Raw genomic sequence first — 18263 nt, forward strand, 5'->3', positions numbered from 1 at the left:
TTCCTGGAGGAAGCAGCCTCAAACAAGAACTTTGAAGATTGGAACAGCAGGGAAGACTGTGCAGAGGGAAAGGAGACTTGCGACTGAACCAGAGGGTCTGGGATGGGGAATCTGAACTCAGAGACAGAGGGAGCTGGGGCCTGGGCTGGGACTGCCTTTGTCGGACAAACCCCTTTTTGGGGCCTATTGGTTGCTTGGGAGAGAAATGAGGAAGCAGAGGAGATACAAGACTGATGATGAGAAGTCGTGGGGCCGGGTGTGAATGAAATACAGATGTTGTGTCCACTGCATAATCTAATGAGGCTACAAAGAAGCATCTTTAAAATCTTTCTTGGGAGAGAATTTTGAGCTAGAAGGTGAGAGAAAGCAGTGCTGTTTCTTGAGCACCTACTGTGTGCATGAGGCATATGTTGCCTTGTGTAATCCTCCCCTGCATACCCTCATTCTCTATGAGATAAAGAATCCAAGGCTCAGGAAGGTAGACAGGCTTGTCCTGTCACACAGCTAGGGGGTAGAGGAAACAGGATTTGAACCCAGACCTGAAGGCAAAGCCCTAGGTATTCCAGGGTCTGAAAGTTTTGGAAGAAGGTCAGGCCCCTGCTCTTGAAGGGCGGGTAAGCTCTTCCAGGTCACTCCTGCCTTTCCAGAAGCCAAGCTGAGGGGGTGCGCTGGGGCCACAAGCTCTTTCCTGCAGGTGATGCCCTGATAACTGGTATTAAGTACCGCCCCCCCCCCCCAATTAAAAGCAGAAAGGAAGATGTTGCATACAATCAAGCCTCCTCCTCCTTTTCCTGCAGAACCCTAATTTGCGGACGGTGGTTTTAATTGTCTTCCCAGCAAGCCCAGCCCTGCTGGGGCCCTGGGGCTGGAGAACACAATTGTGTCCTCAAAAATCTATAATTATACCCGCCTCCCCAGGGGCTGGCTGTGAGGAGTTACCTGGCAGGGAGGAGGGCTCAGGGACAGGAGGAAGTCAAAGAGGAGACATGGATTTTATGTCCTAAACTCAGCAGGGATGCTAATGTGGAGATTGGGGGTCTGGGTGGCTGGAGGGAGGAGGTGGGGGTGGGGGATCGGGAAGAGGAGCTGCAGGAGCAAGTTCTAGAAATTATCGGCTTCCACTCCAGAGCCCTCTAGAACTGGGTGCAAATGTAACTACCTACTCACTCTTAACCTCCCTGAGCCTGTCTTGGGCATCATAGTGATCACACCTGCTCCTTAGCATGGCGGTGGGAACATGAGAAATGAGTGTAAAGCAGCGGTTCTCAACCTGTGGGTCGCGACCACTTTGGGGGTCAAATGACCCTTTCACAGGGGTCGCCTAAGACCATCAGAAAACGGATCTATAATTACATATTGTTTTTGTGATTAATCACTGTGCTTTAATTATGTTCAATTTGTAACAATGAAATTGGGGGTCACCACAACATGAGGAACTGTATTAAAGGGTCACGGCATTAGGAAGGTTGAGAACCACTGGTGTAAAGGGTTTGGCTCAGTGCCTGCCACAAACCAAGGACTCTGTATGTATTAGAGTTTGTTATTGCATCATCATCATCAGAATCAGGGCGGGTCACCTACCAGTTTCTGGTGCCAATAGGAGGTTTTCACTCACAGAGTTAGGAGAGGGAGCAAGAACCTCTCGCCCGTGAGCGCTGCCACTTTCGGGGGAGGTGGGAGGAACTGGCTGCCCTTGTCAGAGTTAGGAAGCAGATGCTGAAGTGTGGAGCCTGGCGGCTGAATTTCACCTGATAATTCGGACCAGATTCTGAGGCTGATGGACCCCTGGGTCTTGGTCACAACTGCTGGTCAGATGTAGGTTCAAAACCCAGTTCTGTGAATCTTGGGCAAGTCCTGTCATCTTTCTGAGCCTCGTTTTCCTCACCTGTCGAATGGGAGTGAGTGGATTAGAGACAGTGTCTGCCTGGTGCTAAGATGCTCAATGAATGTTGTGCTTTTTTTTTTTTTTAAGGCTCTCTGGCTTTCCCTTCTTATTGCCTTGGCTCACAACACTCCCTTTCTTCTTGCCTCTGCCACCCGTCCTTCGGGGCCCAGCTGACATGCCACCTCCTCCTCCCTCAAGCTTCCCTTCCCCCAGTAGCAGTGACCCATCCCTCAGATTGTCTGAGCTGGTGGGGTTCTCCAACCATGAATTCTAATCCCCATTGTACAGAGGAGCAAATTGAGGTTCAGAGAGGAGGAAAGATTCTCCCAAAGTCACACAGCAAGTCTTTGGCAAAAACAGGCTCAGCTCTCCGTTCCTGGCTCCCAATCCTGCACTCGGGGTGCCGTCTCAAATGCACAGCTTCTCCCTGAGTGAAGGGTCCCCCGGTGGTGGGTCCTTGGGGCGGCGCCTCCTGGAACAGGCCTTCATGTTGCCACCGGTAAACAGGGAGGGAGACTCAGATATGCCATCCAATGCCCAGAGCCTCAGTTTCCCCACTTGTCCTGAAGACATACTGCCCCCTTCACCACTAAGGTTGGAGCCAATGGATCCTGAGGGGCCCTTCCCCACCCCACCCCACCTAGGCAGTTCCTAGGAGGGTCCGAGGGGATCAGAGAGAATCTGGGACCAGAGCCCACGCCCACAGCCAACTCACGTGGCTCCATGAGTTCTCGGAGCCAGACTCTCTCTCCGTCTTCTGACCAAAAGCCACTCTGTGCCCACTCCTGACTCAGGACTGTCTGGGCAACACCTCCTCTAGGAAGCCTCCCCGATGGCCTCAGGCTGGGACACATGTCTCCTCTGTGCCCGCCCGGGCCTTGCGCTCAGAATAAAACAGACCCCTCTGGCCCCACAGCCCTTCCTTCCACCTGTGTTTCTGCCCTGCTGGGCGGGGCCTGGAGGGCTGCAGTGGCAAGATGGGGCCGGGTGGGAGGGGGGGGCGGGGAGGGCCGACAGAGGCAACATTCCTGGGTGACCCTACACTGAGCATTCGGGTTGGGAATAACCCGGGAGGGGCCTGGGGTGCAGGCGCCTGGAGAAATCAGGAAGAATTGATGAGACGGGCAGCTTCCTTCCTGGCCTCCTGGCCTCCTTGCTCACACCTTGCAACCCCGCCTCCTCTGACCCATTGCTCCCTGCGTGAGTCTCTGGTGGTGCCACGGGCTCTGGGACAGAAGCCGGGCTCCAGTGGGGCATTCGGGGCCCTGGGCCAACTCCTTCCTCCCCCGTCTAGCCAGCTGCTGCTGCACACCCCTCGCTGACTTCTCCAGGGGCCCCACCCGCAGGCCTGGCGGCTCCCACCTTCCACCTCCCCCAGCCACCAGCGCTGTGCCCGTGGCCCGGTTTCCTGAGCCCCGGCTACTCCTCCCCCGTTTCTCCGCACAGCCCTGTTCACAGAGACGCCCCACGACATGACGGCGCGGACGGGCGAGGACGTGGAGATGGCCTGCTCCTTCCGCGGCAGCGGCTCCCCCTCCTACTCGCTGGAGATCCAGTGGTGGTACGTGCGGAGCCACAGGGACTGGACCGACAAGCAGGCGTGGGCCTCGAATCAGGTACTGCCGCCCAGAACCCGGCCCCGGGTGGGGTGTCTCTGACCCTCATCTCTTCTGAGGGGTCTGTCCCCTGCAGCACCCATCTCTCCCCCCCCTCCCCCGAAATGGAGGCTTGGTTTCTGGCAGGAGGCAGAGCCGGGCTGAGCACTTGGGATGGGCACCACCAGAGAGCCCTCCATAGAGCACAGAGTGCACCCTGGGCAGCTACACTTCCGTGTACAGGTGGGGAAACCAAGGCAGAGGGACAGAAGCTGGTTCCAGGTGATCTCCTGACTCACCTCCCCCCACTGCTCCGAGCTGAAGGACAGCTGTGTTGGAAAGGCCCCTGCGAACACGGCAGACACTGTTGCCGAGTTCGCAGCATCATGCATGTCCCCTTCCACACACGTGCAGCACACCCCTGCGGCCGGCCTCCGTGCATGCATTGGCCTCCACGCACCGACACGTTCATATGTGCCCGCCACGGGACCAGATGCTGTTGATGTCCCTGCCCACACACCCGGGCATACACCATCCCCTGCCGCCAGCCCCACTGCCAACTGCCAACCCCGTGACTCTAGCTGAGGGTTTTCTGTGGACAACAGAGCCTGCTGGACCGTGAGGCCGGCTGGAGGAGCCCTCCGCCGTGAGCCACAGGGGTTGGAGGATAGGCCCCCAGTGCCCTCGCCCCGCAGCTGGGAGAAATGAAGAGGTCTGTGCTCTCTCCTGAGGTGCCCAGTGGGAGTAAGTCCCAGCTGCCCACGTGGGTGCTGGCTTGGTGATGCACCCATTACTGACCTCCTCCCTTTCTTGTCCCCCTCACTCACTCCCCTACTGATGTTTCCTGGGGTCACCTCCTAATACGCTACTTGCACTCAAGTCTTTGTCTTGGGGCTGCATCTGGGGGAACCAAAGCTGAAACTCTTTTATTCTCACACTTGTGTACTAGTATATGCAAATCATATGCAAACACACCCTCTCTGCCCACCCACTCCCATCTGAACACATACATTCACACACCTCCCTGTGCACACATGGGGGTGGTCACACATTCTCGCAGGTTCAGGAGAGAGCTGCTCACATAGTCACAAACGCCTGTTAAACTGTCCTGCTCCTGGGAGTGGCGACTCCCCCCACACAGGCTCAGAGGACTCCGGTGCTCAGAGACGGCCCTGAGGCCGGTGCTGGTCTTTGCAGCTGGGTCCCTCCGGGCCAGCTTGCAGGGTCCCTCCGGGCCAGCTTGCAGGGTCCCTCCGGGCCAGCTTGCAGGGTCCCTCCTGGCCAGCTTGCAGGGTCCCTCCGGGCCAGCTTGCAGGGTCCCTCCGGGCCAGCTTGCAGGGTCCCTCCGGGCCAGCTTGCAGGGTCCCTCCTGGCCAGCTTGCAGGGTCCCTCCTGGCCAGCTTGCAGGTTCCCTCCTGGCCAGCTTGCAGGGTCCCTCCGGGCCAGCTTGCAGGGTCCCTCCGGGCCAGCTTGCAGGTTCCCTCCTGGCCAGCTTGCAGGGTCCCTCCGGGCCAGCTTGCAGGGTCCCTCTGGGCCAGCTTGCAGGGTCCCTCCTGGCCAGCTTGCAGGGTCCCTCCTGGCCAGCTTGCAGGGTCCCTCCTGGCCAGCTTGCAGGGTCCCTCCTGGCCAGCTTGCAGGGTCCCTCCGGGCCAGCTTGCAGGGTCCCTCCGGGCCAGCTTGCAGGGTCCCTCCGGGCCAGCTTGCAGGGAACAGCTTGCGGGCAGGGCTCCGACAGTTTCTGCTGCAGACACTCGCTCATGTGTGTGACACACCTGAAAATACAACCCCTTCACAGATACAGGCACACGTGTACAGGCACACCACACAGACTCAGGTTTCTGCCTTAACACATACCCACCCCGTTTATCGCCAGATACAGTCGGTTTTACCCGGACTCACTTCCTCTTCCTGAGTGGACACAGAGCTGAGGGACCCCCAGCTCTGGATCCCAGGGTCCCCAGAGTTCACCTGCTGCTAGAATCTTAGCTGTTGTCCGAACCCCCACCCAGTGGTGCTAATGGCTTCTCTCTGCTTTCTCCGCCCCTCCTGCTCCCAACAGCTAAAAGCATCTCAGCAGGAAGACGCAGGGAAGGACGCCACCAAAATAAGTGTGAGTTCTGTAATGACTTCTCGCAAGGGCTCTAATGGAGGACACAGCTGTAATTTAAAAAAAATTTTTTGTCCAGAACCGCAGGGAGCTTGGGCAAGAGGATGGAGGAGAAGAAAAACAAGGGGGAGGGGAAATGGCTCTGATCTGTTTTTTAAAAGCTGGAGATTTTTCAAGTTCATTGAATGACAGGCACAAAAAATGACAGGGGGAGAGAAGACGCATTCCCTCCTATCGGGAACCAAGGCTGTGTGCGTCCCTGATGCTTCATGTCTGTCTCAGCAGCATTTTTTATTTGGGGAACCAACAGGGCCTAATGAGACCGAGCTGGCTTTTTTCGGCCCATCACGACTGACAGCCGCAGCCTCTCACGGTCACTTGGGTGCTCTGGCTCCTGGGGTGAGGCGGGTGGGGGAGCTGTGCCAAAGGATTTGAGGACTGGCTAGGCCTTTTATGCATTGACTCGTTTTATCATTGCTCCACCTCCACAGGGAAGGGCAAGCACTCACCCATTTTACAGGTGGGGCAACTGAGGCCTAGAGACTTGCTAGAGGGCATGGTGTGACTGAGCTGACTCCAGTTCTTTGTCTGTAGGCTATGCTGGAGAGAGTGGCATTTTCTGTGGTGGAGGGGCACCCAGAGAGGGGCCTAGGAGAGGCAGGCACAATGGAGAAAGGAGGCGAAAGTGACTGAGCAAAAGGGACGGCCTGCGGATGCATGTGGCCATGAGTCCAGCTGGGATTGCGCGTGGGGCAGGAGGTCATCCTGGCAGGAAGCCAGAGCCCACACCAACACACTCAGAAAATGCAGGTGCTCAGGGGTATGGGTGTGTACGCGTGGGGAGTGGCCTCCAAGTTCGTTCTTCTGCTGCTTCTTCCACAACTTTTCAAGGACTTGGGGAGCTCAGGACCCCAAAGGCGACTAGACACAGACGCACCAAGGAGCCACTGCAGAAGTCACAGTGTCGAGCAGGCACTGGGAGGGATGGGGTGGCAGAGTGGAGGCAGGAGGCCTGGGAGGAGGCTCCCACAGCTCCTCAGACAAAAGGTGGGCAGACAGAGGGGAGGAGAGGGCCGTAAAAGCATCATTTGTGCTGTTTGCTGCAGGGCCTTTCAGAGTTGGGGTCTAGAAATTTGAGCCATTTCCAGTTTAGGGTGGATGCTGGTCCACCCCTCTCCACCCCCGGCCCCTCACCCTCACCCTCTCTGCCAGGGGCACATCCATATGTGATGTCCCGTTTCTTGCTCAAACACCACCTGGTAAGTCCAGGCAGGTGGACATCTCTGTATATTTATACACCCCGCTTATCGAAACTCTCTCTCCTATGATTTTGTTTGGGGTTTAAGGAGCACCTCAGGCAAAGGAGAGAATAATCTAATTGATTTTAGAGGATTAGAATTAGAGGCTGCTGGCCCCACGTGAGGAGAATGCGAAGATGCTAATTAGATAATAAAATAAACGCACTCAGACTGATTGTGCAACCACTCTCCCCCAACCCTGGCCCCTGATTTCCTGCACCAGCTGGGGCTCTCGGGGTCTGGTTGGGGTCTCACAGACAGCATCACACACGTGACGGCTCTTAAATACACGGACGTTTAGTTGGCGGCACCATCAGCAGATGCCCACTCTGGTTTCCTGCAGTCTAGGAGAAGCTCAGACTTTTCCTGTCGCCTTCAAGGCTCTGGGCTCCCTGCTCACCCTCTGGGCTGTCTCATCTTGCTTGACCCGGCTCCCTGCCCCTCCCAACCCTGCTGCCTTCCTGCCTTCTCACAGGCCAGTCCCTGTCTGTTCCTCTCTCTTCCTTTAGCGCTAAAGTCATGAAACCTTCCTTGACCCTGTGACTCAGCGGGCATCTTACTTTCCCCTGCTGGCTGCATTTCCTTTTGTAATTATCCATCCTGTGACTCCCCTGGAGACAGTAGGGCTGAATTGTGCCTGCTTGATTCACTGTTACAGTTCCAGAGCCTAGCACAGTGCCTGGCCGGTGTGGCTCAGTTGGTTGGGCATCATCCTGTGCACTGAAAGATTGCTGGTTCGATTTCTCATCAGGGCACATGCCTAGGTTTTCGGGGTTGGTCCCGACAGGGGGCGTGCAGGCGGCAGCTAATCGATGTTACTCTCTCACATTGATGTTTCTCTCTCTCTCTCCCTCTCCCTTCCTATCTCTCTAAAAATCAATAAACTATTCTTTAAAAAAATTATCAAATGACTATTACACATGCATACGTAGCCTCAGTATGTGTACAGGTGATGTGAAGGACTCGTGCAGGGCTTCACTCCTTCATGTCCAGCAGAACCCAGGCACTGTACTGGCCCAACAGTTCCATGTCTTCTAAAAATCCCAATTTTAGTGGAATATCTCCTGATATTTATTTATTTATTTATTTATTCATTTATTTTTGTTAATCCTCACCTGAGGATATTTTTTCCATTGATTTTCAGAGAGTGGAAGGGAGGGAGGCCGGGGGTGGGGGTGGGGCAGAGAGAGAAACATTAATTGGTTGCCTCCTGTAGGTGCCCCAACTGGGGCTAGGGATTGAACCTGAAACCCAGGTATGTGCCCTTGACTGGGAATTGAACCCAAGACCCTTTGGTCCACAGGCCAACATGCTAACCACAGAGTCTAACCAACCAGGGCAATATCTCCTGATTTTTAACTATTGGGACCTAATTTGATTTTTGGAAACATCATTGGAGCCAAACAATGCAGCCTACCAGCTGGGTAGCATTGGGGTTCTGAAGGAGGGAGTACAGTTAGCTTCCAGGGGCTTCATGGGCTCAGGAACCTGTTGGGGGAGCGGGGGCATGGTAACCCTCGGAGGGTGCAGAGGGTCTGTGCTGAGCTGGGGGCGGGGGGGATTATGAGGACACACTGGGGCCAGCACTGAAGTCCCAGGAGCTGAGTCCTGGCTCCAGCTCTGCCACCTCCCTGCGCCTCCCTTTCCCCCTCACTGATGTCCGACACCTATATGCAAACCCTTTGGAAACTGTAAAGTCCTATGGATAGGGCCGTGTGGATGACTGTGGTTACTAGAGTGGAAACAACATGAATCTGTAAATTACAGATTTCTATTCCCGGCGCACGGGGTGGGGGCGGGGGTGGAGCAGTGAAAGAGGCCCAGCTTTTCTGCAGGAAATCGGAGGGGAACCAAGGGATGGCTTCTGTGGGTGGGAGGACAGGCACCTGGGATAAAATAGTAATAACAATAATAATAATGCAGTTATCATTCATTGAGTGCTTAGCATGTCAGGAGCCATGCTGAGTGCTTTACAGGAATTATCTCATTTAGCTAGGGGCCTGGGGAAGGGCCTCTGGCCTTAGAAACATCTCCCTGGGCGGTTGAGTCTCATTCCTGTGATTCAGGCAAATCCTCCTGCTTATCGGCCATTTTCACGTTCTGGAAGTTGTTCTTTTGATCCAATTGAAGTTCTTTGTTTTACACGTTAGGTTAAGTTCCCCTTAGCCAGTTTTGCAAGTAGAGATGGTTCCCAACTTCCTAATTTTAGGATGAGGTGAAGTTCTCCACACACACCTTTGTTCCCAGTGGCCCAACTGCCTTCTTCACCGGTAGTTCCTCCTTCCGTCCCACTGACGTTGGTGCTGTAGACTCAGTTCACGTCACCTGCTTCAGTCTGAAAGAGCCACGGAAGCCCAGGTCCCGTGTACACGTGGCTTAGTGCTCTGGCCCACTCATCCCAACCTGCTAACCCCCCCCCCCGCCAGCCAAACCCCCAAAGCCAGGAACAGCCCAAGAGGTCTCAGGAAGCACTCTGCAGCCCCACCGAGCATCTCCGTAATTGGTTAGTTAAGAGGCAGCTGCGTTTGTGAGGTCAACCAAGTGGCCTGCAGGTCAAGCCCCTCCTGCCCTGCCTGGCTGCCCCCCACGTGTGGTGCACCTGTGGGTGCCGCACGGATGGGGGTGGGGGTGGGGGCCGGGAGCAGTCCACGAAGTCTGCATTATCAGGCCAAGCGGTGGGTCAGGGTGCCCTGTGATTTCATTTTCTGCTGTAGACATTTCTATCTTTTCTTGAAATTCCTGCCGTAACTCACAGCACACATTAGGCATTAAGTCCTGCAGTCTGCAAGGAAGGCAAGGCGAGACTCATGTGGAGGCAGAAATCACTCCATCTGTTACCAGGGAAGTTGAGGTGTCCCTTTCCCCCCCTGAGTGCTGGGGGTGGAGTCCTTATGATATCTCCAGAAAAGGAATTTTCTGAGACTCACACGGGAGGATGAGTTATTTATTTGTGTGGTTACACCCCTGGGTTTCCCAAGTCCCATTTCCCTCAGTCCAGTCATAGAAGACGTGTAGTGGGGGCTTCGGTACAGTTAGAAGCAAAGCCATTGCCCTGAGTTTCTGTTCCATGTTGCAGCCAGGTCCAGTCCAGCATCAGGCTGGTTACGGTCCATTCGTCCATTGTGTGTGAGGTCCACATGGCTATGGGCCACAGGGGAGAATGCCAGGAAGCATGTGTTTAGGGGATTAAATATCTCAAGTTTCACACCCTTGCAGTGGCCAGGCCCAATTCTGGCCAATGACCTGTCCCCAGGTGTGACTGACAGACAAGTGCATTCCTGATGTCACCCCCGCTTTCCTGGGCATGCACCCATCTTCCCTTCCCCTGGGGAGTGCAGAGTTGTAGCTTCCTGGCGAAGCTGCCCAAATGACATGCCTGTAATAGTCTGGGTTTTAGGTTCAATCCTTAGCCCCAATATAATAGTTGGCCTTCCCTTTGCTCCTTTCCTGTCATTAATAACTAGGCTAATTACAACAGTAACACATCCATCCTGGGAATCCCTTGAAACATCCATAGAGCAGCTGGGCTCCAGTTGAGAGCCATGAAGATGCCTGTGAAGGCCATGGTCACACACACCCAAGCCCTCAGGGTGCTCCCAGTCGGTGTGGGAGACGGATGGTAACCCAATAATCACATGATGAAAAATCAAATGACAATTGTGATCATCAACATGAAGAGAGCTGCTTGGGAGTCTGAGCCAGTAACAGGACCTGACCTAGACTGGGGGGCCTGGAGGGCTTCCAGAAGGAGGTGCTATTTGAGGTGAGCACTGAAGTATAGAGGGGTTGACTAGCAGAAAAGGGAACGTCTCTGGCTGTGTGTGTTGGAGGAACGACTGGAGGCTGGTGTGGCTGCGGAGAGGCAGGGATGAGACCCCAAAGTGCTCCCCCTCCTGACAGTCACTTCAGGGAGCCATAGAAGGAAGGCTTCTAAGTTGGGGGCATTTTGAAAAGATCTGTCTGGCTGTCATGGGAGGACAGGTTGGAAGAGGCCAGAGTGGCTCCACAGGGACCGGGAGGAGGCTGGGGTGATGACCCAGGTGAGACAAGCTGGGGCCTTGCTCTGGCCAGTGCACGAGGGTCTGGATTCTGGAGGGAAGGAGAGGGGCCCAGTGATGTTCAGGGGAAAGATCAATGGGCTTCGGAGATGGACTGTGCCTGAGTGTGGAAGCAGCGTTGGGAATGATGACTTGGGAGGGTCAAGCTACAGTGGGTGAGGCTTTCTGGGGCCCAGAATTGGGGAGACCCTGAGTTGGGTTCTTGAACACGCCGGCAGGCTGCTGGCGTGGCTGGGTGCTGCTGATGGAGGCACGGGAGTAGCAAAGCTCCGAGCAGGAGCTGGCCTGGGACAGGGACCATCTGACCCCTGTTCCCCACCCCGGGCCCACCGCATCACTCTTAGGCCTCAGCCGTGAGGCCACACGTAGGAAAGGCCTGGCACCAGGCACCCACATTGACGGTGCTCAGGAGAAATACCAGCCTGTCTGCCGGATGGCCCAGGGGCCCTGCCGTGCCTGCAAAGGCCTGGGCCACAGGCGAGCAGGGAAGAGGCTGAGCCTGGTCATGGTGTGGACTTGCCTTGTTTCTTTCAGCGTAATTAGGTGCTTAATTGCACCACTAGGGCCTGTCGATGCCTGTGCTGCAGTGATTATGATTTACAGCCGGGCGGCCGTGGGGGGCCTCTTCTTCTGGCCTCTTCCGTCTCATTGGACGTCTGGGCCGCAGGATCTTCTGCCCAGTTTGGGAATGATCAGATCCAACAGGGTGCTTCTGCCACCCCCAGGAAGCAGGGCAGGATAATGGGGCCCCTCCCACAGGCTGTCTCTGAGAAGGGCTGGGCCCCCCTAAAGCACGGAGGGTTGGGGGCCTGGGGAATGAGGTAGGGGTGAAGAGACAGGCTGAGGTTCCCTGGTCCTGGGAGGCTCCCCAGTGCTGTGTTTAAGGCCTGGTTTCTCTCATCACCTTGAGCCAAGCACGTCACCTCTCTGAGCCTCACTTTCCTGACTCATACAATGGGTATTTTGGGTATTTCAGAAGTGCCTGCATCACGGAGTTATCTCGAGATTTAGATAAGATGTGTGAAGCTTTAGCACATCATCTCACAGTGACCACAGACGCCATAAACACTAGCTCCCAGCACCAGGATCACTGTTATTGTTCTCAGTATTTGCCTGCTCCAGACGGTGCTTGGCACAGATCACTGGGGCTGGGAGGGGGCAGTGTCCTATTAGAACCAGCTCACTGTGGTGCTGGATTACAGGTGTGAGGTCTGGATCCTCCATGTGACCATGAGCCCATGCGGGCATTGCTCAGAGGGGGTGCTTGATCAATGTGTGTCAAATGAATGGATGATCTAGCCCAAGAAAACCAGGGCCAGGGCGCCTTGACTGTCGGGATCAGAGCCCAGCCTCCCGCACCCCTACAGTGTGCTCAGTCCCCCTCCTCCTCTGGGGTGGGGAGGGGACTGGGGAAGAGCTTCTGAAAGCCACATGTGTTTGCTGGCAGAGGGGTGACAGGGTGGGAGGGAGCTGGGGGAGGAGGGAGCCTGTCCAAGCCTTAGCGCCCTGAGGTGAGTGAGGGTGGGCTGAGGGGTGGGCCACGCTCCATGCTCCCTCCCTAGGAGCTGGCTGCTCCCAGCGCTTCGCATTATTACTCCATTAGCGCCTTGTAGGGTTGACAAATGAAGGATAATTAATATCCGTGAGGGAAACAGATGTTGAGGTAATTCATTTCCCGCTGCGCATTTGCAACAGCATCCCCTCACTCCCCGAGAGCATGGCAGGGCCAGAGGACCTCTCCCTGCCCTTGGCCAGAGGTGATGGAATCAGCAGGGCTGACAGCCTCCAGCTGGGCCCAGCCTGGCACTGGGAAGGGGCGCCTGCCCCCACACCAAGAGGGCTGCTGTCAGGTTTCCCACGGCTTGCTGTTGGGAAGTTCTGTCTATGGCCCATGGCCCACCTCATGCCTCCTGCTGTGCCGCAGCCCATGTTTTCCCGCTTCCTGGGGATGATGGCCAGCATAGTGCTTGGAATCAGGGCGGATGGGCAGGCTCCCTGCTGCTGCCCACCTGCCCTCTTTCCTTCCGGAGCCTGGGAAGCACCCCCCTCACCACGGCCCTGCCAGCTCCTGGTGACCCTGTGTGGGCCTGTCACACCATTTTGAGGGATAGAATGCGTGGAGTCAGGCCTGGGTTCAGTTCCTAGCGCTGCCACTCACTGATTCAGTGCCCATGGGAGAGTCACTCCTCCTTCTGGAGCCTTCGTCTCACCATCTGTGAAGTGGGTATAATTGTGTGTATGTGACCTCAAGTTAGCAAGGCTGGGTACCACTTCATTTGGAGAAAGAAGGAACTACAGTGAGTCCATTCATCCAACAATTTATTATTATTATTATTATTACTATTATTTACAGGGTACCAGACCCAGTGGTGGTCACTAAAGTGAACAAAATATATATTCCTGTCTTCATGGAATTTATAGTTGAGCCAGAGAGAAAAACAAAAATCAAATCAACAGACAAATCAATTAAATGGTTCTCAAATTGTGATGCCTGCTATGAAGGAAACAGTTGTGATGGAAGGCTTCTTGGAGGAGGTGATGTTCGAGAATGAATGGGAGTCAAGTAGGTGAAGAGAGATGGGGCAGAGCACCCAGGTAGGGAAACCAGCCTATGCAAAGGCCCTGGGGTCAGAAAGAGCTTAGCATTTGGGAGGAGATGAGAAGGCACCAGGGAGGCCAGAGCAGACCAGGAGGTGATTGGAAGTTACATGTGTGAGTGCCCAGCAGAGTCTCTGAAACAAGTCTGCAGAGTGAACGAACCCCGTCAGAGACTGCCCTCCTTCTCATCCTGGCCTCACTGTGTGCCTGATCAGCAGGGGCTTCCGCCTCCAGGAGTTGGGGCCTGGCAAGAACAGACCTGCTGAGGGGCCAGTAGAGCCCAGTGCCAGGGCCCCAGGTCTGGAGCCTACGCAGCTCCCACCTGAGCCTGGAGAGCCTGTGTGTGAGAGGTGGGGAGACCACCGGGAAGGGGGTCACGAGCTGGCAGTTGGGGACTGATCTCCAATGTCCTGTCTAGGGGGGGTGGGGGCTGCAGGAGGTGGGGCAGGGAAGTGGGAAGGGTCTAAGTACTAAGGGGCAGGGAAGGATGAAAGCCCCGCTCACTATTACCCTCCTCTCCACAGGCCCAACTCCCCCCCCCCCTTTTGTAACTTTCTAAATTTTGAATTATAGACTCACAGGAAGTTGCAAAAACAGTCTCTTGTATCCTTCACCTAGCTTTCCCAGTGATCGCATGATGGAATGCTACACAGCGATGAAAAAGAACAAACACAGACATGCAATATGTCGATGGAGAATCTCGCTGGTACTATGTTCTGTGAAAGAAGCTACCCATGAAAGAGTTCAAGAACAGGCTGCACTGAACTATAGTGATAGGAGTCAGAGCAGTGGTTAACCCCATGGGGGGAACGTTGGCGAGGAAGGGCCACAAGGGTGCGCTCTAGGGTTATAAATGGTCTTGCCTTGCTCTGGTTGGTGGTGGCACAAGGAAACACTTGTGCGCACTTATAAAATTTTATCAAGTGTGCACTTTGCTGTGTATAAGTTAAATTTCAATTTTTAAATAAAATTTAAAATCCCAATCGAAGACATAAACAAAAAGCCAAAGTAGAAAGACAAGTATCACAGACACTTGTTCTGTTCACCCCAACAGAGATGAACAATTATTGAAATGCTGATATATTTGTGATCAGCCTGTATTTTTAAAAAATATATTTTTATTGATCTCAGAGAGGAAAGGAAAGGGAGAGGGAGATAGAAACATCAGTGGTAAGAGAAAAATCATTGAGCGGATTGAGCCTGCAACCTGGGCCTATGTCCTGACCGAGAATTGAACCAGGACCTCCTGGTTCATAGGTCGATGCTCAACCCCTGGGCCACGTTTGCCAGGCTGTGTTTGTTTGTTTACGAAATAAGACATTTTGGACTAAGCTAAGAACTCACTTTGCATTCCACCCCAGTCCACAGCCCTCTCCTGGGCTGTATCCTCAAGGCAGCCTCTGATATGAGGCCGGTGTTCCCTGCTGTGTGTTTTGAACTTGTACACACACAAGTCTCCAAAACCAGAATAGAGTGTTTTTATGTGTTTATGTACAGAAATGGTAGGAGTTTTGCAATGAGATCTCACTTCCTGCGTGTCACCGAGCTGTGACATGCCTGGCTCTAGGGTATTCCTTTTAACTGTTGTGCCGTGTTCCATGGAATGAACTGACTTCCGCTTATATGTCTGCTCTGTGGATAGACATTTAAGTTGCTTCTACCTTTTTGCTATTGAACTCCCCGTGCCCTGGTGGGGGTGTCTCTGGGGCCCCGCCCTAGCAGTGGGCTGACACTCTCGTCTTCCCGCTGCCCCAAGGCCAGGTCACGGTCTCTCTGTCGCCCCCAGGTGGTCAAAGTGGTGGGCAGTAACATCTCCCACAAGCTGCGCCTGTCCCGGGTGAAGCCCACAGACGAAGGCACCTACGAGTGCCGGGTCATCGATTTCAGCGACGGCAAGGCCCGGCACCACAAGGTCAAGGCCTACCTGCGGGTGCAGCCCGGGGAGAACTCGGTCCTGCATCTGCCCGAAGCCCCGCCCGCCGCGCCCGCCCCGCCGCCCCCCAAGCCGGGCAAGGAGCTGCGGAAGCGGTCTGTGGACGAGGAGGCCTGCAGCCTCTGACGCTACCCCGCCGCGTGCCCCCCGCGCCCCTAGGCTGTACAGAGTGCATGAGGAGCTGCTGGACTGTGGGGACGGGACTGCCGGGTCCAGCCGCCTCCCCATCCCCGAGACCTGTGGCCACCACGTGGGCCCTCCGACCACCACCCCTTTGCTCAGCATGTAAGCCCCACTCAGCCCTTCCTTTTCAGATCCGTTCGGTGACCTGACCTGGCTCGGAGGAGGTAGCCTTGGGCACCAAGGGGACAACTACTCCAAACATGGGGGCGGGACACCATGCTGGGGCAGGCTGCCCTCTTTGGCCACCAGCTTCAGTGGAGTCCAGTGTTTCGCTTTGCTTGCTTGTCCCCCAATCCTGTCCCTAGCCAGGGCCTCCCAGCCTTACTCTCCCTCCTTTCCACTCTCCCCCACTTGAGCCTGGGGATGTGGACAGCAACCCCTCCCCAGATTTGGACTTGAATCTCTGAGTAGAGCTAGGGCCTCTCCCCTGGGGAAGAGACGGGGCAAGAGCCCCCGGGAGAGCCTTGCTCTGGGGCTGTGGCCTGTTGGGGTCACTCATAGGGACCCTGGGAGGAAAGGGAGACGCCCCACTGCCTCCTGGTGGGTCATTCGTGTTCAGCCTCCTTAGTCCTAAGAAACAGCTCCCTGCCCCACCCTCTAGGGAGGTGGGCGACCAGGAATCTCTGCCCTTCCTGCAGAGGGCCTCCCCCTCTGACTCCATGGCCCCATGCAGAGTTTTGCACCAGCAGGACCCCTTTGAGGGTCTTTGAGGCTCTCCCAGGAGCCCCCTCTGCCAGCTCCCAATGTCCCAGCCCTCTCTCTCGGGGTCCATGCCAAGCCCACCCAAGGGCCTGGGGCTGTTGGGACCCCAGTACCAATCCCCTCACAATTCCTGATCAGGGGGACACCCGCCCCTGGTGATGTGTAAATATTTCTATTGGGCCCAACACCCCCTCAGAACTGGCTCAAACCTCTGGCCACCCCTCAGCAATGGCATGGGGGATGTGGGAGAGGCCGAGGGCTTTGCCCCGGGGGGTGGGGGGTGGGCAACCCTATATACATGATTCAATCTGTAACTACCAGCCAACCTGAATAAAGTGGTTTAAGAAAACCTCTGGGCAGTGTCTTTTGGGGGCATTTGTGTCTGGGAGCAGTACAGCAGGGGAGGGGGAGGGGACAGCGGAGGGCTTGGCCAGCCCACACCCACACCTCCCTCAGCATTTTCTCACTTCTGCTTTCTGCTCCCAAGCACAGAACAAGAGCTGGGAGGCGCACAGGGAGAGAGAGAAGGAAAACCAGCCTTTGTCCAGCACCAGGCACTTGAATTATTCTTAGATTTTGAAGTAATCACAGGTAAAGAAGAGCACAGAAAACATGTGTACACTGTTTTGTGAATAAATAAGTCATAAAGCAAGTAAGGGCGAGCCACTGCCACCCAAGTGCCACCCAAGCAGCACCCAGAACAGAACCTCCTGGTCGGGCCCGCGTGCCTTTCTGATCCACAGCCCCTCCTCTCTCAGGTAACCAGCACCCTGACTTTTAAGGTCATCATATTCTTAATCATTTTTACAGTTTCATTGCCTATATGAATGTCATCTTAAGCACTATAGCTGAGTATTGCCTATCTTTTTGAACTTTATATACATGGAATCTTACCATCTCTATTTTTTTTTAAAGCACTTTTTTTAAATATACTTTATTGATTTTTTACAGAGAGGAAGGGAGAGAGAGATAGTTAGAAACATCGATGAGAGAGAAACATCAATCAGCTGCCTCCTGCACACCCCCCACTGGGAATGTGCCCGCAACCAAGGTACATGCCCCTGAGCGGAATGAACCTGGGACCCCTCAGTCCGCAGGCCAACGCTCTATCCACTGAGCCAAACCGGTTTCGGCACCATCTCTATTCTTGATGCACCGCTATATTTGTGAGGTTCATCCATGTTGTCACGTGTCTGTGATCTGCCCATTTTTATTGCTATATAACATTCCACTGCAGGAATATCCTACAACCTATCAACTTATTTATCCATCCTGCTGCCGACAAGAATCTGTTTCCCTCTGAGTGCTGCCACCGGCCACACTGCGTGAGCATTCTAGTCCGTGGCTCCTGAGGCACATGAGCCCGAGAATCTCGGGTGGATTGGCCAGGTCGGCGGGCTGGGCATTGACTGCACTTCAGGGATCTCGTTTTCCTCCCGTGAGGTATCGCCATCCCCTGTTACAGCGGAGGGAACAGGCTCAGAGGAGCTAAATAGCTCACCAAGTTCACACATTGAACTCTGCCCTGCCAGCCCGAACCCTTCCCCTAAACCAGTGGTTCTCAACCTTCCTAATGCCGTGACCCTTTAATACAGTTCCTCATGTGGTGGTGACCCCCAATTTCATTGTTACAAATTGAACGTAATTAAAGCATAGTGATTAATCACAAAAACAATGTGTCATTATATATGTGTTTTCCGATGGTCTCAGGCGACCCCTGTGAAAGAGTCGTTCGACCCCCAAAGGGGTCGCGACCCACAGGTTGAGAACCGCTGCCCTAAACTCTCCCATCATGCCCTGCGCTTTGGACTCCCCAGGGTTCATTGCAGTGGGAGGCCCCACCCACCGCGGGGGGGTTGAGACTCTGCCTGAAGGTGTGCCCGGCTGGGGCTCTCAGGTCAAGC

At 54.9% G+C, this 18263-nt stretch overlaps 1 protein-coding gene across 1 annotated transcript in view; it reads left to right on the forward strand.

The window, feature by feature from the left end:
• The window catches only part of VSTM2L (V-set and transmembrane domain containing 2 like), a 32968-nt gene extending 16256 nt beyond the window's left edge, over positions 1-16712 (forward strand). The window contains exons 2-4 of the mRNA XM_081097604.1: positions 3332-3501; positions 5540-5590; positions 15328-16712. Coding sequence (XP_080953730.1) covers positions 3332-3501; positions 5540-5590; positions 15328-15600 — 494 coding nt within the window. The 3' untranslated portion in view covers positions 15601-16712. The remainder of the gene's footprint in view (positions 1-3331; positions 3502-5539; positions 5591-15327) is intronic.
• The last annotated feature ends 1551 nt before the right edge of the window (positions 16713-18263 follow it).

Source organism: Myotis nattereri (genome assembly GCF_964212035.1).
Source record: "Myotis nattereri genome assembly, chromosome: 8".
Lineage (NCBI taxonomy): Eukaryota > Metazoa > Chordata > Mammalia > Chiroptera > Vespertilionidae > Myotis > Myotis nattereri.